At 38.2% G+C, this 23,590-nt stretch overlaps 1 protein-coding gene across 1 annotated transcript in view; it reads left to right on the top strand.

The window, feature by feature from the left end:
- Positions 1-3,164: 3,164 nt before the first annotated feature.
- Positions 3,165-23,590, top strand: part of LOC132117492 (BTB/POZ domain-containing protein KCTD16-like) — an 87,733-nt gene continuing 67,307 nt past the window's right edge. Inside the window, exon 1 of the mRNA XM_059526814.1 lies at positions 3,165-4,615. Coding sequence (XP_059382797.1) covers positions 3,799-4,615 — 817 coding nt within the window. The 5' untranslated portion in view covers positions 3,165-3,798. The remainder of the gene's footprint in view (positions 4,616-23,590) is intronic.

Genomic DNA, 23,590 nt, shown 5'->3' with positions numbered 1-23,590 from the left:
AATCACCTTTGTTTGGGCTTCCCAGGGATGCTGTACTTGGAGATTAATGGTTACAATTTATGTTTAACTCGGTTCCCGAAAATTATAATCCACATGTAAAACTATGTGCAGCACATTTTGCTGAGGACAGCTTCCTCAGTCTCAATCAGTTTAATGCCGGATTCGCACAAAGATTATTCCTGAAAGATGGAGCAGTTCCCTCTTTGTCTGGAGAAGGCATTGTTTATGGACCACAACCAGTAAGTGTATTTTATTTTTTAAGTTGGTGCGTTTAACAGTTTCTGTAACTTATTACACAAAGGGCAACGCTGTTTAGCTTTGTTAACTAGATGTTAGGGCTGGTTAAAAATAATCTAATGCGATTTTCATGCGCATCTCATCAGTAAAAACGCTCCTGTGATCATAAGTACATCTCCAGCACATGCTCCTGCCCACTAGCTTCTCAAAACTAGCCCAAATTCGTTTCCAGAAGGGCCGCGTGCGCTGAGCTGCTGTCGAATCACAACACAGGAACGGCTGGCTCAATCAGAACTCGTCACGTATTTCTGAAGGAGGGACTTCATAGAACAAGGAAGTCATCAGCCCGTTTTTATAGTGAAAACAGCGGTATACAGATAGGTGAATTGTGTGAAAAATACTGTGTTTTTTTACACGCGAAACATGAACACATGTTATATTGCACACTGTAAACACAATCAAAGCTTCAAGAAAGCACGAAAAACGGGACCTTTAATATATTTTAATCGTGTTATTTTTCATAACTAATTAAGTTAACGAATTAAACTTACAGCCCAAAAGAAATAAATAATAATACAAAAAACATGAATAAATGATGTGTACCACTTTGCACTGCTATACTGCTACTTGTATAAAAACTAGCTTGCTAGTGGAAGCGCTACACTATTTTAAAAGTAGAGTCACTTCTGACAAGTTACTGAAAAATGTAGTTACAGTAAGCTAGTTCTGCTGGCTACTTGTAGCTACTCTTCCCCATTATTTTTAAGAACCTAACATCAACTAGACCTGGTTTGTTATAGGAAACAGTTACCTTGAAGACCTTTAACTGACCTTCGGAAATACATTAGTCAAAGAATACCACACAGGGCACATTAAAGTCTTCCAGGATAATTGCCTCTCGAGAGAAATGTCCTGGTATCTAAACTCTAACATGAAATAGGTCTTCTGACGTAAAATAGGAAAGCTTGGTGATTTGTTCTTTCACAAAGCAACACTTAATTCATTAAATGAGCACCATTGTGATAGCACAGAAAGTCAACTATTATCTGTGCTTTTTAAAACTAGAACAGCTTTAGTTTGGACTGGCTTTAAAAATTCAACTGGAATGATTATATAAAAATTTTAAATGAATAAAAAGCATTTAAATTAGAGATCTCCAGACACTGTGGCCGAAGATGATCAGAGGCCATTAAAGTCTTCATCCTTTTCTACCTGATTTTTATAAGCCAGACTTCTATCTGGCCTGGTTTATCTGGTTTACCCGAAACCATAAGGCTTTGTGTTTTCAAAGACAATTCTTCTGAGGACACATATGAGAGAGTCACGAGAGGAATCAGCCTGTATGATATATACAGTACAGCTACCTGCTCAGAGCCCTTAGAGACTCTTCAAATCAAAGAAAAGCTTTTCAAAAATTAAGAATGCCAATGCTTTCAGGGATGTGGTGTACAGTCATGAAATAACAACTGGAAATCTGCCAGCCGTGAGTCGAATTTGAGCTATTTAAAGTAAGCCAGTCAACTGCTACACTCTTTGAAAAAGAAGCAGCATACAAGAGGTGAAGGCATGCGTGCATTTATGAATACAACTCATGGCCTACTTACAAATGAATGCACTGTCGCTCCTCTATCTATCTATCTATCTATCTATCTATCTATCTATCTATCTATCTATCTATCTATCTATCTATCTATCTATCTATCTATCTAGTAAGTAGCATACTTTCCACAATAGTAGGGTACACCAGAGCACCATAAATATTTGTATGAATATTGACAGAACAACTGAGTGAAAAAAACATTATAATAAAGATTAAAGTTATATACAGTGATATAAATGCTATACAGTGTAGCTATCTACAATAAAGATAATGCAAAGAATATCACATGAAATTAACAGACATAACAGTATGCTTTTAAGAAAAGAGTCTAATGTTTATGAAAAACTACAATGGGTATTATTATGGGGGGAGGGGTGTCGTAAGATTTTTATTCCCATATCCGATACTATTTAATATTTATTCAAAATAACTGATTATTAATATTATGATTATTAAAGCACCTTTAACAAAACGGGTATTCAAGAACTCTAAATAAAACTGCATCATATTAGATTACATTGCTATTGACAGTCACAGTCTAAAAAAACATAATAAAACAACAATCACATTAAGGAAAACAAACAAATGGGGGAGGGGAGGGGTATTTCCTTTTCATCTGTAAGTTTTGCATCATGCAAAATCCTCGTCGCCGCCTTTATCTTGCTCACTGGGGTTTGCCAGCCAATATTCTCTCTAAAGCTGCTCTGGAAAAGCACAAACACATTTGAATTGTTGGTTTAATCTCTAATATACTATAATGTAAACATTTTCCAGATAATATTGTAACTTTATTAGTACAATGGCATTACAAAATTTTTTTTTTTTTGCTAATTATTTAATTTGCTATCATTATAATACCATGCTAAATATTTTTTTGCAAACATTATGAATACATTTTGTATTTGGGTACTTGCAGCCATGCAAGAGCGGGTATTGCTTTCGCTGTCCAAGGTACTGAAATGGACTGTGGCTTCCTCCAATGAACAGCCTCAAGATGAGAATGTCTTTTTTTTTTTGCTTTTTCTCTAAAAGTACAGTAAGTCATTGGCAAACGCTTGAATTAACAAATGAGAGCACAAAATGTCATTCCAGGCAGTGTTTTTTTTTTTAGTTAAATGAATATGCTGACTGCATGAACTATAGCTAACACAGCTGGCTGACACTAATATTACACACAGACGAAAATGCCAGCAACGCGAAAGCATCGCGTGCATACTGCTTTAAGATGATGTAATTTTTGATAACCCATTGTGTTCTTTTTCCCGCCCGCTGAGGCAACAACAGCTGAGGCGGTTATTTTCCCCGCGCCACAGCCCTGGGAGCGAGAGATGCTGTATCATCTTCACTTCTAACCCCCCCAAACACACAAACCCTGGATTAATGTCAGAGGATCACACAGGGGATTTACTTCTAAACAGCTGGGATTATCGATCGACCCCCTTAGTAGCTATAAAATATGTGTTTTGGACTGTTTTCAATTATATTCTTTTGAAACTACTCAGTTTGGTATTTAAAAGTTGGGTTATCACCGCTGCTGAACTTGTAAGGTACTTTGAACCTGCTTAACTGAAAAATAGCTCTATTTTTTGGCAGAATTCAAACAGCATCTTCCGTTTGCATACAAGTGTACTATCTTTTTTCAGGCGAAGGAATAAGCAGCCGTTTCTATCGCTGTGTCCATCCGCTGCTGAGCAACCGATCCTCCTTTGCGCGGAGCGACTCTCTGCTGTGCGCCTGTAGTTCCAGCTCGGATACTTCGCCGTTCATTCCCTCTTTTTGATTTGTTTGATCTGCGGTTAAGAGGTTGGTTTTTGTAATTGTAAGGTACCTGCTCCAATTAGTCGGTTGAAATGCTATTTTTATTGCCATTTAATGTGCATGGTCCATCGTCTGTATTTTCTAAACCCTTCCCGAAGCTGTAGAGAGCGAACTTTAAAAAATACGGATATTTTTTGCCACCCATGACCGAAACAATGGCGTTAAGTGGAAACTCTAAAGCTAAAGACAGCAGTTTTCCAGACGTTATTGAACTAAACGTCGGGGGGCAAGTGTATTATACCCGTCACGCCACGTTAATCGGCAATCCCGGCTCCCTTTTGGGGAAGATATTCTCTACTAAAAATAACGCATCGAATGATCTGGCTAGGGACCCCAAAGGTCGTTACTTCATCGACCGGGATGGGTTTTTGTTCAGATATGTGTTAGACTACCTCAGAGACAAGCAAGTTGTCCTCCCTGACCACTTCCCTGAGAAGGGACGGCTGAGGAAAGAAGCGGAATACTTTCAATTGCCAGACTTGGTTAAACTCTTAACCCCGGACGACTTGAAGCCCAGTCCCGATGAATACATCCACAGTGATTACGAGGACGGCTCTCAAGGAAGCGACCAGCGGATGTGCCCTCCACCGTCGCTCGTTCCCGCCGACAGAAAAAGCGGGTTCATCACAGTCGGATATCGCGGGTCTTGTACGATGGGCAGGGAGAGTCAAACCGATGCCAAATTCCGGAGGGTGCCCCGGATTATGATTTGTGGGAGGATTGCACTGGCCAAAGAAGTTTTTGGCGAGACCCTGAACGAGAGCAGGGACCCAGACAGGACCCCTGATAGATACACCTCCCGCTTTTACCTCAAGTTCAAGCACCTGGAGCGCTCTTTCGACATGCTCTCGGAGTGCGGCTTCCAGATGGTCGCCTGTAACTCGTCAGTGACGGCCTCGTTCGTCAACCAGCATACTGACGACAAGATATGGTCAAGTTACACCGAGTACGTCTTTTACCGTAAGTTTCTCCTCTAAAGTTTTGTCAACATTCGCATTTCGCATCCTCTGCCATTTCTGCTGAACACACCATCAGTGTCATATATGAGGGTTTCCTTGAATTACCACTAGACGGCGCACTCGGTTTATACTCAAGGACTCATAGGGACAAATAGTATTTCAAATGGCCTAGTCTAGTTTGTATTCCTTAAAAATTACAGTATCTAGTAGTATACAGAATTTTTAAATGATGTTTTAAAATGCTAGTTTACTAGTACTTGTTCTTTAAGTCTTATTAGTAAGCTACTTATTCCACTAGCAATTTCCATAATCTACTATTTACTTGAGCCAGTAGTATACATTTTGCCAGCTTCTCTGGGGATCTGTGGTTCAGATATTTACAAATCACCTCCGACTAGTAGGCTGTATATTTACAATAGACCCTTTTCACAGACTGATAATCTGTTTTCCTGGTTATTAACAGTATAAATCTATTATGTATGTATGTATGTGTATAATGTCCATTTACAACACTAAAGCTGCTTTGAGTTTTATTACCTTGGCATTAAATGACATAAAACTGGTTAATGTTGCTGTGAGTGTTTTGCTAGTACAATGACTGCGGGAGTGACTGCAAATCTTAAAAACGTAATCCATTTTCTGTACTATTCAATCTTTTGGAAAGTCACAGAAATGCGATCATGGATTTTCTTTTAATATTGGGTCATACGTTAATGGAAACATTATTTTATTTTGTAGTCCCCATTCCCCCGTTTACCCAACTATGAAGAACCCCAGAAATGTGAAAAGTGTACATAGTTTTAGTAGTAACTATTCATAAGACAGTACTTATTTTTTTATTCCACTAATTATTAGTATCTGTTTAGTGTTTAATAGATTCTTATTAGAAATATTCAGTTGATAATCGTAACAACTGGTATACTCACTAGTGAAAGTGACGTGACATTCGGCCAAGTATGGTGACCCATACTCAGAATTTGTGCTCTGCATTTAACCCATCCAAAGTGCACACACACAGAGCAGTGAACACACACACACACTGTGAACACGCACCCGGAGCAGTGGGCAGCCATTTATGCTGCGGCGCCCGGGGAGCAGTTAGGGGTTCGATGCCTTGCTCAAGGGCACCTAAGTCGTGGTATTGAGGGTGGTGAGAGAACTGTACATGCACTCCCCCCACCCACAATTCCTGCCGGCCCGAGACTCGAACCCACTACCCTTCGATTGTGAGTCCGATTCTCTAACCACCAGGCCACGACTTCCTAGCGTCTCATTAACAGGTACCAGTTTTGTTCTGTTTTATTCTGTTAGTGCTAGGGAAAGTGGAATAGGTAGACGATGCTATTTGATTAGTTACAAGTAAAGAATAAGTAGTACCTATTACTAGTAGAACTGGAATCAGCAACAACTGGAGTAAATACTAGCTGGAAATGAACAGCTGGTCTCCAAATCACAGATCCCAATAGAATTAATAGAAAAATGTGGAATTTATTACTAGGTGTGTAACGGTACGCAAAAATCACGGTTCGGTACGTACCTCGGTTTTAAAGTCACGCTTCGGTTCATTTTCGGTACAGTAAGGGAAAGAAATGCAAACATTAATCTGCAGGTTGTTTATTACCATAATTTTTTTTAACAATTTGTTTACAATTTGTATTTTTTTAAATACCTTTTAATAAAATATATATAAAGTAAAAAAAGAATAAGAAATAAAATACTGCTGCAAAGTTCTCCACTAAATAAAATACTCTCAGTCTCAAACCAATATCATATAATAAAATATAATGAAAAATATAAATAAATAACTATGATTACAGTGCAGCATTACCAATCCCAGCTTGTAGGCCTGCTCATATTTAAAAAATATAAATAACTTTTACAAAGTGTAAAGTGCAGCATGAACAGTTTCAGTTTTTAGACTGCTCAGATTTCGTTATTGCGTTGGCCCGATCAGAATTAAGAGCAAAGGTCTGTTTAAATGCCGACGTGAACTGCGTTTGAATTACTATCGTTTTTTCCTAGTTGTAGTGATGTTCACACTCGCGTAATGCCTTTTGAAAACCTTAGGCCGGTGACACACTGGCATATTGCACCTGTCAAACATAGTCTATTTTGCCGTCAATACCGTTGACGGTGTCCTTTATCAGTAGGCTTTATATTTATGCTCAACATGAAGTATAGATATTGTTGTCGTGAAGACAAGATGGTCTGTCGGCGGTCTCCCTCTGTCACCTACAGTAGCAGCAGCGCGCTAGCGCCGCGTCAGGCACGATTCTGGTGTGTAAAGACACAGAAAATGCGAAGCAGGTGTCACGCAACTGACAAACAGCCGAAACGCCACGCTCACGCCACGCAGCCAGTGTGTCACCGGCCTTAGAATCAGCTGCAGGGCGGGATTTGCGCTGAACCCGAAGACTTCCGCCACTTAATATGTTCGTTTGGAAACACGAAAATGTATATGTTCCGCAAACAAAATATTGCATTCGGTCATTCGGTACACACGTGCACCGTACCGAAAGCCCTGTACCGAAACGGTCCGGTACGAATACACGTACCGTTACACCCCTATTTATTACAAGCATCAAGCAGTTACTATTGTGACTGACTGCTATTGGAATAAGTACTAATATCTAGTTAGATTAATTAAGTGTTTTAAAGTAAGTAGTGTTTTAGTAAAATGCTTTTTGCATAGATCTTTATCAATCTAATTGTTGCTCAATAGATAAAGTGGTTCTTATCAAGTCACACCAGACAACTGTGTTTATATAAGTATCCTGAATGTGCACCTGTTCTATACCCAGGCACTGAAATCCTTTATATAAGACCCTTACCTGGTAAGTAATGCTGTCGAAAAGAGACACCCCTCCCTCCGCCCTGATTGTCTATCTCTGTGAGCATCTCAGTGGAGTGGCAGAGGATGATGGCTTTCTGTAATAGCTCTCATAACATTTTATGATGTAACAAAACACCACCTACTTCAGGCCGGTAGTGGCTAATGTGCTGTCGAGCCAGCAGTGGCCCTGCCACAAGGCAAAATGGAGGAAGCACATAATGGACTTTATACTGAGCCCATTAAAGAGATTGCAGCTGCCATATTCTTTATAGATTCTCACAAGACAGTCGTTTAAATTGACATTTTTAATAGTTTACAGCCTTACTATCTAACACGGAAATGTAGCATCAGTTTTTGTCGGTGTCTTGGTGGACATTCTCACCAATTCAACATCATAACTACTATTTTTTATCACTACAAAGAAAAAAATGTATGCATTCAACATGCTATAGAATTCAAGACTGAGTAGAAATCTTGGTGTATTAACACCACTTGCAGTTTTGTATCTTAACATTTCTGGAGCAAAAGGGAAAAGCCTAATTTTTCATTTTTGTTGTTGCATTTATATGTGGCATACATGTTATTTATTTATTTTTTAATGTAACTTGTAAGTCACTTTGGGTAAAAGCGTCATCAATGCTAAATAACTAAATGTAAATGTATTTTATCAAGGCCATCATAAACTACAGGATCTGCAGTACTGATCAAAGCTTCACATGTTAAAATGTTATTAATTGATCTGAATCATCAAACTTATGCAGCGTTTCTACTGTAAAACTTTCAGTATGGTTTTCGTGCCACAAGAATAAATACCATTCTTCCAGTTATCAATCACCAACCCAAGTTTGTGAAAGTGGCATGCACCAGGAAGGAGTTTAGAAAGTTTCAGTGTTTTCTGAGTTGATATCCAGCCTCCCACACAACTCAGCAAGCCTGTTGAATTTGCTTTGCCTCTGGCAGAGCGCACCAGTTGTTTTTTATAGACTTCACCGCCCTGACGCAAAGTCTACCCAGAGTGCAATCCCTTGAAGGCAAATTTATTTACCAGTTTGTTGCATGGTTAGAGTGAGTGACAATCAATCATTTGAGTGTGACAGGCCGAGGACTTGCTGCAGTCTGCCTACAGTGCTGTGAATCATGTCATTGGCTTTTGCTGTGACAATGTCACCTTTTCTCTCCGTCCAAAAACAAGTCGTCTGATCACCTAAACCTGACATTAGCATCAACACAAAATAGAGAAAATTTACACACAAATCATTCTAGTAAACTGTTGTGATAAAGACCTGGAACCTTAGGTAAGTTTAGTAGTAAAAGTGGTCACGCTTAAGGTTTGAGGATCAATTCTCACTATTAACTAACTGTTAACTATGACTCTTCCTCAATAAATTTCTAATTTGCTGCTTATTAACATTAAATAAGGTATTTGTTAAGTTTAGATATGAGTTACATAAGATTAAGGGATCTAAAATTTGCTGATGAAGAATAAGGCATTAATATGTGCTTTATAAGTACTAATAAAAATTTAATATAAATATGTATGCTAATAAACAACTGCTTACTGGTGAGAACTGGTCCCTTAACTAAAGTGTTACAGTAAACGTTAGAGTCAGCTGACAGCAATTTGTGGTATGTTGATTTTTTTTGTTTGTGTGTAAAATTTATATAAAATTACAGGAAAAGATTACTAAGCTATATATATATATATATATATATATATATATATATATATATATATATATATATATATATGGTCACAGTTTATTTTAGGGTCCAATTCACACTATTAACTAACCATTAACTATAACTTTTGCCTCAATTAGTAGTTGTTAAGTTTAGGGAATTGGGTAGGATTATGGATGTCATGCATTATATGTACTTTATAAACACTAATAAACAGCCAATATGTTAATAATAGAGATGCTAATAAGCAAATAGTTATTAGTGTGAATTGAACCCTATACTAAAGTGTTACCACGAGAAAAAGTAATAAACAACACTTTTAAAAAAAGTCAAAACATGTCCACACAAACCCCTGAATACCATTAATAATAAAATTAGGAATTTGTAATAATTTGGCTATTGAGTAAATAACACAAATGTACTATACCGTATTAGTGATAAATGTATATTTATCCCTAAAATACCAATTTGCATATACAGTACATGCACATTAGGTAGTGAATGAACCAACAGAAGGAGATTGGTTAAAAAAAGGAAAGGATGGGTGGTGTGGTGTTGTCCTGCTTAAACTAATTTATCTTGCTAGAGAATGCGCCATGACAGTTTTGATGCTCCACTTGTTAGGCGCAGCTGCTCCCCTGCTCATTCCAGAGGGACCCAACTCTGAATGTAGCATCTGCATTATTCACTTCCACAGACAGAGAATTAGATTTAAAGGGATGGTTCACTATAAAACTTTAAGAAATGTGATCAGGGTTGTGTTTTCTTTAAAAGGACATAACTCACTGTGTAATCACCATAGTATAAAGTATCATTGTAGAAACCAACGAGCTAGCCTTGACTGTAAACCCTAGTAAAATGGTCACATCTAAACCACATTGGTTCAACAATATAGGAATGCTGTTAATGATGTCATGCACACGCGATGCTAAGGCTAATTAAATTCAAGATTACAATTAATACCATATCATTATACTCAGTTTACACAAACTACAGGAAGCTTTTTTAATCCTGATAACATGCAGTATGTAAATGCTGGAATCTTTACTGCTGTTGTTATTGATTTTTTTTTTTTGGTTTATGATTGTACTGCATCCAAAACAGACTCCATTCCAAAAGGTAACACTTTTAAAATACAAACTGCCTTGCATCTTTCCAAGCATAATACCCAAATTGACCTATGTGTATGTTCATTTTAACAATATATTCATATGAGATGAATCATGCTTCAAATGGTAAAGTATGTAGATAAATAGCCAAGGCAGAGTGACTACAATATGGCGTATTCTCATTGGGGAATTCTCTCATACATTACAACTGCACTAGGTTTACATTGTGCTTTAAGGCATATTTCAGAATAGCACACTGGAAAGCTTGCCTTTACACTTCCACTTTTGTAACTGCTTTGTCAGACTCTTTTGAACTTTTTGAACTCTTTGATTTGCTGACATATGTGCCGAACTGAGGTTGCAGGAATGTCAGCCTCCCAAGCTGCATTCAGATTTTTATAATAATGCTACATTTTTGCTAACATGAAAATCAAACTCAGAAAGTTCTTGACAGGAGTGACCACAGGTCCCTTAGCTGCTGTGAGGCCTTTGAGTCCTCAGATCCCTGGTCATCAAAGTCTGGTCTTTCATATCTCTTATTAGACCTCTTGAAACATTTCTTAATTTGATAAACTTCAGCATTGATTAACCTGCTTTGGAGTTAGTGAGGTAATTGTAAAGTCTGTCTCCGTCACCCATTAAGTGGAGGCCTGTGGCTTAATATGCATGACAGCATGCTAGGGCCCATGTGAGGTGGCTAATAAGTGCCAACAATTATCAAAATCCATCATCCCTGAATCTCATTTCATCCAATTAGGTGAAGTTCCAGCCTGATATGTCTAGGCCAAGCTGCTGCTTAATCATTTGGCTATTCTTTTTATGTTTCTAGAACGACAGCACTTATAGGACAACTGATCCAAACTCATTAATATGGAGAACGATGGAAAACACAAGCCTTGCTATGCTGTCTAAACTGAACTAAGTTTATTTCCCAATTCTTTGTTAAAATATTTCAAATTTCCTGCTCACATACAAGTTTTCTTGAAGAGTAGAAGACAGGGGAATAAGATTAGGAAACATTCTCGGCCCGCAAAAGCTCCACAATGTGTCTGACATTACTAGTGGAAGCATTCAAACCTGCTTCACTCGATGCAAAAAGCAGTCTGTCAAATTAAAAAGATTAAAGCAGGCGAATTATACCCATATGACACATTGCATCTGCTGAGTTTTTAGAATGTGAAACCAGCGGCCAATTTGCTGTCCCATGGAGCCTGCCTCCAAAATAAAATGACCATATAAGTTGTTTGTGCAAGCAACTAATTACGACCTATATTTACATTTTTAGTTAAGTGCCCTCTAGCAGGCATAAAAGTAATGACAGTATCCTGTAGCGTCTGTCGTCATGAAATTATGTATAACATCATTACCAATCAAAATGCATTTTTATTTAAATGCAATGCGCAGACTTGTTACACCGATCTCACAGTAATTCATACATATTTTATTAGGTGGCTTATTCGTTCGAATGACCACACCTAATCCCACCCCTAAACCTAACCCTCACAGAAATCATGCTTTATAGAGCATATACATTTTATGAGCACATGCGCTCCCTGGGATCAAACCCATGATCGCATGATTACATATCGTCGCATAACGTAATACTCTACCAACTGAGCTAGTATACGCTCTGATGGGTTGTATTTCAGGGATTTGGACAAACAACCTATATGGGCGTATTGGTTGGAGGACAGGTTGGTCCCATGAGAACGCAGGAGCTGAAGAGCCGTCAGTTTCAAAAAGTTTAATAATGACATAGAACTCATATTATGCACTGTGGTGCAATCGGTGTGCAAAAAAAACATGCAGGTTAAAACCTTAATGAAAGTGTGTCAAGGTTAATAAGACTCTTATAACAAGTAAAGGATAGTTCAGGCTATAAAATGTCTTATTGTGCAAAAATGTAATGATGTAACAGTTATATATTCATTTATTGAAATGATGATTGCATGTTTAGAATGTATATCTCTCACTGTTGTGCATAATTGGGCAGAGAACATACAGGGGTGCATTTCCCAAAAATATCGCTAGCTCATAATGGCCACAAGTTTCATTGTTACCAATATAGTTCAGTGTTTTGGTGTTTCCTGAATCCATAGTTCCAACGAACATCCTCAAACAGCATTGCAAAGTTGAGTGGCTGAAGCTACAGCTTTTTACCTGTGATTAGGAGCAGAGTTTCTTGTTAGTAGATTAAATTAATTTTAGTATTAGAGCATTAAGCAAGCAAATATGTAGTGCAATCTATATATTTTCTTGCATACAAATACAAAATAGTTTTATGTCTTTTAGTTTAAGAAGTGAATTAAATCACTATTTTTGAATGGCACCTGCAAACTACAGTCAAATATCGAGAAACAAAAATAGACAAACAATAGTCAGATGAAAGGGGTTTTGAAGCATATATATTAGGGGTGGAACGGTACACATATGTACGTACCTCGGTTTGGGGGTCACAGTTCAATACAAATTTGTTCCAACAGAAAAAATAAAATAAAATCTATTATGCTCGGTTTCTTTTCATTAATTTTGAACAGACAGTAGGACAAATTACATTTTTTTTCACCTAGATGTAAAAATACTAAATATTATTACATTATGTTAAATCTATATAATCTGCAGTACATATATACATACAAGGAACACATTCTTGAAATATATTTGATTTAGTTTACAGATTTAGTTTACAGAAAAAACCTGTGTTAAACTGCTGAGTTTAATCAGTGATGCATTGTTAATAAGACAATACGTGTTTAAAGTTAATTCTGCTGGTAAAAAACAGTTGAAGTGATCACACCAGTGTGTGAACACATACACACAAAACACATCAGTTCCAGCATTGTTTACTTGACAGCACAGTTGGTACTTTATTAAAATAAAATAGAGTGAACCAAACATCAGCGTGCCAACCCCTGTGTCACCATTGGAACTGAAGTACAAAACCTATAATTTACATAATGAATAATAGTTTAGCATTCATATACATTACATTGCAAATATGGAAATACTGTATTATGGAATATTTGAATTTGTGCCAAATGAGAGAGGTACGATACACAAGCACAAAGCTCCATTTCACAAACAGTTGAGTGCACAAGCCTTTGTCAGTCTGTGAAAGACACATTTAGAGTCAGCACATGGTCACTGTCTAGTGGGCATTGCTTTCAAGTGCACTTCTGCTGGCAGCCGGAAAATTAAACATCGTTGCATTGCTGTGGGTAACCCCTTCTGGATTGGGGGTGAATTGCCTGTATTTGTTGTAAGGCCTCATACACTGAACCAAGATGTCTGTACCGTGACGGTTAGGTACAAATACATGTATCATTCCACCCCTAATATATATAATATATAGCTCATGGATACAGCAAACTAAAGTAATTTTTTCATGAGTTAGGTCAGATAAGTATCATTTGCATGTTACTATTTAAAGCATATGTCTGGGAATATAAACCTTAAATTCTTCCAAAAACGTCTCGGGTACGTATGTCACCCTCGTTCCCTGAAGGAGGGAATGGAGATGTCATGTCAGTGACCTACGAAGTGGGATCTCGCTTAGAAAGACCAATACACTTAAAGTGTAAACTAAACTACATATTTGGGCAGTTCAACACTGACTGAGCACATTTCTGTGTGAGGCGTGCTGTCTGTTAGACTGAATCCAACTCTATACTGAGAAAAGAGATCCTCTGCATCATGGAGAGTTTGCTCTTTTCCCAGTTTACCTGAAGGCCGAACCGGCTGAGGTACGAGAGCACGAGGTCCCTGTGTTCACACAACCGATCAGGAGACTGAGCTAGTATGAGCCAGTTGTCAAGGTAGTTAAGAACGTGAATGCCCTGCTCTTTTAGGGGAACAAGGGCTGCCTCTGCAACTTTCATGAAGACACTGGGAAACAGGGACAGCATGAAGGGCAGGACCTTCTGCTGATATGCCCGTTTTCGATTGCGAATAGCAGAAATAGTCTGGGGTGCGGAAGGATTCGAATCATGTAAGTGCATATTCTCCAGGTTGATTGCTACAAACCAATCCCAGTGACAGATGCACCTGAAGATGCGCTTTTGCGTGAGCATCTTAAAGGGTAATTTGTGAAGGGCACGGTTCAAGACACGCAGCTCTATCATGTCCTTTCGTCAGTAGGACTGCGATTTCTGCATGCAAGACAAGGGCATCTGCAACCCTCACTGAAGTGAAGAGGACTCCCCTAAACTTGGGAGGATGATGGGAGAACGGAATCGCATAGCTGAGTATGATTGACTGCAGGAGCGAACAAGACAGACTTGGGTGCTCTAGCCAGGCACCCAGATACTGCACAAGTGGCACAATCGGAATCAACAATGTTCCCGTAGTGAGGCAGTGAAGAGGAATGCAGGACCAAGTGGCACCATCAAAATCACAGATGTTCCCGCAGTGGGCCAGTGAAGAGGAATGCAGGGACCTGGGCCGGGCATCTTGTAGCCGGTAGTAGGCAGGTCTGAGTGCATGCAACACCTACCTGAGTTTGGGCAGAGGGTGCTTAGTTAGTACATTTTACAGCGCTCTTGAACTGCCCACTGCTGCAGACTGGTGAGAGAGGAGGGTGAGTGGGATCCTGGCTGCCCTGCGAACGACTCTACAATGCTGCTTTGTTGGAGGCTGCTGTGTTTGCTGCACGGGAGTGGGGGGCCACCCTCGGCAACGAGCATACTGAGGCACTGCCACCAGCAGCCGGGTGCGGGCAGCAGCTGCACCCTGTGGCAGGATGTGCTTGATGGCCTTGGTCTGTGCAATGGAGAATTGCTAGGCCAATTGCTAGGTGCTCCTGTACCACCATATTGGACATTGCATGGCCCAGAGACTGCTCAGTGACCTTGGTTGCATGTAGCGCGAGGTCAGTAGTGGTGCTCAGAGAACTTCTGGGTCATGACCACGCTCGTGCGGGTCCTTCAGTGCCTTGGCCTGATGAACCTGCAACAATGCCATGGAGTGTAAGGCAGAAGCAGCTTCTCCACAAGTCGCATAGGCACTGCGGATCAGGACCAACAATTGCCTACAGGCCCGGGAGTGGAGCGATTGCTTGCTCTGCCAGGTGGCAGCGCTATTTGGACACAATTTCATCATAACCGACCGGTCCACCAGAGGGAACTCTGTATACCCCCGCACTGCCCCACCATCAAGGGTGGTAAAGGAGGATGAGCCACCGGAATGGTTTCTCGGGATGTAGTGGAGGCTTCCACTTGAGCCCAACCCTCTCGGTGGCTCGGGCAAGCATAGCCATCATCTCCAGATCCGAATCCAGCATTGCTGGGTCTCTCAAGCAGAAAAAGTCAGGAGCAAAATGATATCAGCGAAAAGCTGAGTATGCGTTGCACCTGATGCCTAATTATACTCGCACTGCGATCAGCGGCAGCTGGATGCAATCATTGCATACCAATGTGCATTGGCTCTTTTAGTTTACGCTCTAAGTGAGATCCCAATTAGTCGGTCACCAACGTGACTCGTAGTGACCGACTGAAAGGAAACAGATGCTATTGCAGCACCACTATCTATTCTGAATTCTGCCCATGCTATTTTTGGATGGTTATGTCAATTTTATTAGCATTGATACCAGGTGCTTCTGCACTAACCATTTACAATTCAAGGATCACATGTCCTTAAAATTGACAGATAGACTCCGTGGGGCTGTTTTATGCTGCTCTTATTTTTCTGAGCCCTAGTTTTCTGAGCTCTGTCATTTCTTGATTTCCACCCCCATATCCACCCAGGCATGTGTCTGCTTCTTATTGAACTGCTTCAGAGAGCCAAATGTTTTCTTAAGCTTGTGAATTCAGTGGAAGTGCTCCTGGGCCTGCAGGAGCTGTTTGCTGCTCAGACAAGGCTTTTTTGCTTAATTTGGTTTAAGTAGTACTTACATGCTAAATTTGCCACCATGAATCTAAAGTGTTGTCTGTGGTTGCCACCCTATTTCTATGTGTTATCTAAGGTCTTCTGATTCTGTTGTTCTGGTTATTTAAAGTACACTATTATTCATGTCTGCTGTTTGCACACATGGTTCAAGAAAAGTTGCTCACATCCCTTAATTTAGCTCAAGATTCAGATGGCAGTAGCCGTCAGAGTTTCACCATGTGTCAGTCAGAAAACAGGAAGAGCTTTGTATTTGGAGTCGGAAAGTACTTTGCACCTTCTAGATCAATAAATGAAGGTTACTGAAGGATCAGGTGTGCTGGTAAACCCCCCCTGTGCCAAAAGAAAGTTCATTGTGTGTTTAAGGTCACTTTCTGTGGTTTGCATCTTCCACAGTGCCATTTACTACAGTATTTTGTGTATAAAAGGGCATTGAATGGATCAGCAAAAGATGAAAACTCCACACTTTATTTAAATATGCAATTCTCACTCTATCTAACTATCAACTACGACGTTTGTCTCAGTAAACATCTAATTTGCTGCTTATTAATAGTTAGTGAGGTAGTTGTTAAATTTAGGTGTGGGGTAAGATAAAGGGATCTAAAATATGCTCAAGCTGAATAAGACATCAATATGTGCTTTATAAGTACTAATAAACATCCAATATACTAGTGATATGCAGCTCTAGTTAATAGTAAGAATTGGCTCTTAAAATGTTAACAAAAATTCTGTCATCATTCACTCACCTTGTTGATGTTCCAAATCATACGTTTTATATTTTTGAGTGGAGAACAAAGTCGATTTTTTAAGTGTTCACTGTAACAAAATTAGAAAACTTCAGGATTGCACAATTTGCCCAGAAGGGTCTATTTCAATCAAGGCCAGAGGTCGACAGCCAAATAAAGGAGGTGTTGATTGTTCTTTGATTTCCGTGCCCTATACCGAATTTCAGTAGACTGTACCAGGGCCGTAACTACCATAGACATTGGGTGGGACAAGTCACCACCAATAATTAAAAGTGACCAAACTGTCCCCCCTAATATTTGAAATTCTTGAAGTGATCTTGTTAGGAAGACAAAAAAACTTTCAAAGTAATATTTTCAGCCTGGTCTGCCTTTGCGCTCATCAGTGTCAAAATAACTGATATGTTTACTGTTCACAGAAACAGAGCGCAAAGCATCAGTTTAACGTTGAAACTAGAAAGCAAGGTAAGATATGAAAGTTGCAAATCATTTAATATTAGTAAGCTGTTTTTTTATGTTAGAAGTACGCCATTTTGAGAGATAGCTGAAAGGTGTTTGTGAATTGTCTGCATCTTTGCGGTTTGTGAATTATCTGCATCTTATCACTGCATGTTCATGGTAACAACTTCTTTAACTTGAGCAAACGCTGCTAATGAACATATACATTTGTTAATAAATGAAAACATGCATGTTTTAATGCTACTGAATAAAAAGAAACTATCCACTCGCAAGCCTCTGCTCATCATGACAGTAGCTAGATCAATGAGCTCGGGCAGATGACGTCACTTCCAGGGAGGCATATGGTACAAGCCCCGTCCCTTGACTCCACCCCCACGTCAAAACAGTGCCACACTGATGCGCAGAAAAGTGAAGTGCAAAGGGAAAATGGTATAGCAAGCTCAAACTAGACTGACACGCAAAATAAAAGCAGCGTTGCAAATAAATGAATAGATATAGCCATGGAAAATATGTATTGCAAAATCATTGATTTCTCGCTGTTTCATTTATGTTTTGCTATTCTTCATTTTTGTTTGCAAAAAGCACATTTATTTTCCTGAATACTTTAAATTTAGTTGCAAATTTCGCTCCGTAAGACGGGCCAAAAAATCGTGTATGGTCAAAAGATCGGATCTGTGCATTAAGAGTGTAAGTGTAAATGCAGCCTGAGGCGCGCGATCGACAAAATTTAAACTCATGATTTCAAATTATGCTGTGCTTCATGCTTTTACCCAATGTCATTTTCACTGTGATGTATGTTAAATGAGTGTTACCTTGCCTTTATTTGAAGAAAAATAAATGTGATTCCCAATGCACACAAATGTCCCAGAATACTGAGTGCCCTGTCGGTACAGTGTTTACTTCCTTTTTAATTATATTTTTATTAAATATTTGTTTATTTATAAAAAAATTTAATAAAAAATAAAAACTTTGTCTTTTAAGTATAAGCATGTTTATTTTACACTTTTTTTATCCATTTTCAAATGATTTAGAATTTCTTAAATAAAATTATAGTGGCTTTATAGCGGCCATCGGCCACCCTTCTTTGCAAGATATCGGCATCAGCATCGGCTGTCAAAAAACAAAAATATATATATATCAGATCCACACTACTTTTTTCAAATAAAAATATTAAATACAATTAGTAAATATAATTAAATAATAAGTTTAAACTATTAGCATGTAGCCTTCAAATATTGTTTAGTTACAATAAGTAAACATTGTATTAAAAAGGTCAAGACAAGGCAAGTTTATTTGTATAGCACATTTCATACACAATGGCAATTCAAAGTGCTTTACATAAAAGTAAGTAAAATAATGATAAAAAATTTATCACAACAATAAAAAGCATTTTAAAAGCCTACTGTTAGTGATGTGCTCTACAAACAAACATTCTCGAGCTGGAAAATGTGGAAAATCCTCCCAGAATACCTAAATATTCCACTACTTCACCCCCTATTTACTATGACCATCATAAACACAAACAAATCGAACTCAGAGGTCCTACTTTCAACTGATTAACCAACAAACTTTCTTTGCCTACATCATTCTCTTTACCTTCACAGCACTTACTTTAACCTTCTGTTTAAACTTTTAAAATTATTGAAAAATTGATTTAAAATGAATTAAAACAGTTAAAAATAAAATCAATTATTATACATAGAATACAGTGCAATCAGATTGGTTGTTGCACAGTGCACATTCAGTAAATGCACAGCTAAACAGATGAGTTTTGAGTCTGAATTTAAATGTGGCTAATGTTTTAACACTTTGATCTCTTCTGGAAGCTGATTCCAACTGCTGGCGGCATAATAACTAATTGCAGACTCTCCTTGTTTTGTTTGAACCCTTGGTATTTCTAACTGACTCAATCCTAATGATCTGAATGGTCTGTTAGGTTTATATTCAGTGAACATATCTACCATGTATTTAGGTCCAAGGCCACTGAGTGACTTATAAATGAGTTAAAGTACTTTAAAATCAATCCTAAATGGAACCAGAATCACACCAAGATTCTTGACTTGATTTTTAGTCGTTTGGCCCCTGGATTCAAATGCAATGACTTTGTTTCCAAATGCAATGACTTCAGTTTTCTTCTTGTTTAACTGAAGAAAGTTCTGGCTCGTCCAACTGTTAATTTCATTAATGCATTGGCAGAGGGAGTCAATGGGGCTCTAGTCATTTGGCGGTAAGGTTAGGTAAATCTGGCAATGTTATTTAAAAAAAGTTTTTTTCTCATTATTTGACTTATTGGGAGCATATACAGGCTAAACAAGAATGGAGCCTTGAGGGACTCTGCATGTCATGGACATCCACTTAGACTTATGGTCTCAAATAACAACCTCTCCCTTCTAAATATGACCTGAACCAATTGAGAACCATCCCATAAAGCCCAACCCAGTTTTCCAGTCTCTCTAGAAGTATGTTATGATTGACAGTGCCAAATGCAGCACTGAGATCTAAAACTGATATTTTGCCAGAATCAGAATTTAAGCAAATGTCATGTATTATCTAAATGAGTGCTGTCTCTGTGCTGTGATGCGGTCAGAAACCGGATTAAAAATGATCCAGGAATTAATTTGAATTTAAGTAGTTGTTCATCTGATTTAAAACTACCTTTTCAATAATCTTGCTTATAAAAGGAAGATTTGATATTGGTCTATAATTGCTCAATATGGTGTTATCAAGATTGCTCTTTTTCAGATGGGGCTTAATAACTGCAGTTTTCAGGGAGCTGGAAAATGCCCTGAAAGAAGTGAGGCGTTCAGTACTTCTAAAAGATCTGCTTCTAAACAGTTAAGCACACTTTTGAAAAAAAAAGATATGGACAGTGTGTCAAGAGAGCAGATTTTGCTGTCTAAAATTGTGCTATCAACTGCTTCAAAAACAGACATAGTATCTTCTTTTTGAAATTGCAGTTGAATCTGTCTGACCTCTGCATAACTTGAGGATGTGTTAATCACCTTTCTGACAGTATTGATCTTCTTCGAAAAGAAGGAAGCAAACTCATCAAACTCATCACGGCTGTTGGAGCATTTCAATGGGAATCTGACTTGGGCGGGGGGGGGGGGGGTTCTCTAAACAGTAGCAAAAAGAGTATGAATGTTGTTTAAGTTACTGTTTAGAAGGTTTGAAAGGAAGGTCTGTCTAGTTGTGGTTAGTTCCACATTGAAAGCTGAAGGCTGTCCTTATAGATTTCTATAGTGAATTTCACTTTTCGTCTTATGCCACATCCAATCAGCTTTTCTGCATTGTCTTTTCATACTCTGTACTCCTGTTGATTTTTCTCCAGGGTGCTTGAAAGTGTATATATATCATCTTAAAATGTATCTATCAACTTGGTAGCGAAGTACTGATATTTTTGACAAGCACTAAAATATGGTTGTGCATGGTACTGGTGTTATCTCTTCTCCTCATAACTGCTGTTTATAATGCTGTTTACATTGTTTGATTGCCTCCTCTGTTATGTAAAATACGGCATTCTGTGAAGAATTCTGATTGGATATGTTTTGACTACTCAAGCATGCAATGACCATAATGGATACAAAGAGTTTGCAAGTACGACGTGAATTTTAAGATTACAATATTGCATGGAGCTGTTACTTTCTATGACCTTATCTATGTTGCATGTAAAATTTAAATATGTAATGTTATAAATTAGGGTTGTGCCTGAAGCCAAATACCTTATTCGGAATGGCACAAATAATGGCTTCAAAAACCAAAAACAGACAAGTAATAATTCTGCCTGAATACTCGGCTGAAGCTGACACAGTCCGGTGTTTGCTAGATAACAGGTGAGCCAGGGGATCAGCACAATATTATACACAGACCTCTAAAGTCATGCAATAGAGTGTGAAGTGAATGAATGTAAACTTTATGAGTGAAAAGAGCGCAAATCAAACTCCACATTGCTGTTGCCTCTAGTGAATCTCTCAGAAATCAGAGCTTTGCAAGAGTAATATCACCTATAATAATACATCATACACATTCTATTATTTATATATATTTAAAAGTCAATGATTTAAACCTTAGGCTACGATATGATTCGAATGAATGGAATAAGCACAGTGCGCTCACCAATCAAACAGCCGCATTGTGCGTCTCAGTCTCTCAGAAAACCAAACCAGTTCTCTCTCGAGAGCAGGCTAATAATCAGCTTAAATACAGATACATTTTCTACTTGTCCTACATCTTTGCATCTTTATCTTTTGCTGGTCTGTGCGGCACAAACACATTTGTTTAGTGAAGTTCACTAAACATTAAGACTTGCTTAAAGAGTTCTGCGTAATGAAAATGTGCGCATTGATTGATTCAGTCGTGTTCAAATGATCACTAAACTTTTGTCATGACATCTCATATTATTTTAGAAATGAATAATTATTTTAGTTTAACATGACATACTTGTTCAGTGATAACTATAAGAAAAAAAGATAGGCATAACAGTCTTATCAAGTAACTGTACGGCGTTGAATCCAAATGCAGATACAAAAAAATACAAATAAAAAATACAAATATAGATACAAATACTGGCTGTTACATGAAAATTTTAATATGTAATGTCATAATTACAAAGTTTTGATAATTTGCATATGTAATTGTGGCATAAGGCTATGAATTAATAAGCGTTTATTGAAAAAAAAAAAACTATTTCATGTGTTTTCATTTACAATAGCTTGAACCAGGAGTTGTCAATTAACTCAAGTATTTTGTAAATAAAAAATTTACTAGTAGAAATCAGTAGTCTTGCCACCCATATACTGTACAAAATTAGTATTTCATTATTGTAAAGGGTAAGTTTAAGACTATCTAGGTGTAGACGTAAATAAAACAATCTAACAAGTACCAAATTAAATTAGAAACATCTAAACTTTTCAGAACGCTGCAAGTGCACCTCTGGTCATGCACATCCTTTCCCAAAGCTAAGCCAAGATGGAGAAACAGCTGATCATAGCTGTGCAAGGATAGCCATTTTTTAATAAATAAATATATTAGCAGAGCTACTGCAAGGGATTTTTAGTGCTGGAAATCCATTTATTTTTAATCCAACAAGAACATTTGGCGAGTCCAATGACCAAGTCCGAGACAAGTCCGAGTGCAAACGCAACGAGTCCGAGACAAGTCCAAGACAAGTCCGAGACGATAGAAAAATGTCTCAAGTCTGAGACCGGACTTGAGTACTACAGCCCTAGCATGCATATTACTAGAATATTAACCATTTATTAGTACTAGTTAAGCAGATATTACTGCCTTATACTACGGTGCTGTTGAATGCTCGGATCTGATTGGCTGGCGAACATTCTAAGGTGTGCAATTATTTTCAGGGAAACGCACGGCGAATGTAGTTCCAGGCAGCTCTCTTGACCGCAATACAGTTCCATATCACTCTGCATAGTTAACTGTAATAACGGTCACACAGTTTGCACAAAAAAGGTGTTGTCAGCACGGCCCTGATGATTTTATCAGTTAGCCTATATAGTGTAGCAACTTAAAGGCTACACATGACATTTCTCGTATCTCAAATCATCGATACAAGATCATTGTTTTTCGACGCAACCCAGCAAGAAAAGGCTATTGTGGGGCCTATTGCAGTGTATGCCCTGCGTGCCCGTCCACTAGATAGCACATTGCCTGTTATGTTGTTTAGGATGTCTTGTTGAGTGTAGTGGCACTGAGAACATTATATTTCACCCACTTTAAGCCCTATTATTTTCCAAATGTACAGTAGTGTATAGTATAATAGTGTCCTTTTATACCCTCAGTCGTTCATTTGCTTACATCATAGGCTTCCCCTGCCAATGTCAAGTTCATTGTCGTTTTTTCATTCATGCTTCAGACACCGGAAAGGGCTCAGCATTTCGTTCCCTGTTATCAAAAAACCATGGTTACATGCGTAACCTGAGACGTTTTCTTTTTATTTATTTATTAATTTACTTTTTTTTTTTTTTAAGTCCTTGCAATGTGTACTGCGTTAAGCTAACTGAGACTTGTTATAGCACTTGTATATCATTGCTCTTTTGTTGATTTTGATTGCTTCCATTGTCCTCTTTTGTAAGTCGCTTTGGATAAAAGTCAATTCAACTCATGTCTGCTTTATTGTCAATTCTTCCACATGTACAGTACATATCTACAGAGAATTGAAATTGTGTTACTCTCAGACCCTTGGTGCATACAGAGAATACTAACAGAAGAACATTAAATACAGATAATAAAATATAAAGTACAATAAACAGAGC

The sequence above is a fragment of the Carassius carassius genome, chromosome 36, assembly GCF_963082965.1.
Source record: "Carassius carassius chromosome 36, fCarCar2.1, whole genome shotgun sequence".
Taxonomy (NCBI): domain Eukaryota; kingdom Metazoa; phylum Chordata; class Actinopteri; order Cypriniformes; family Cyprinidae; genus Carassius; species Carassius carassius.
This window is presented reverse-complemented; position numbering and strand designations above follow the sequence as displayed.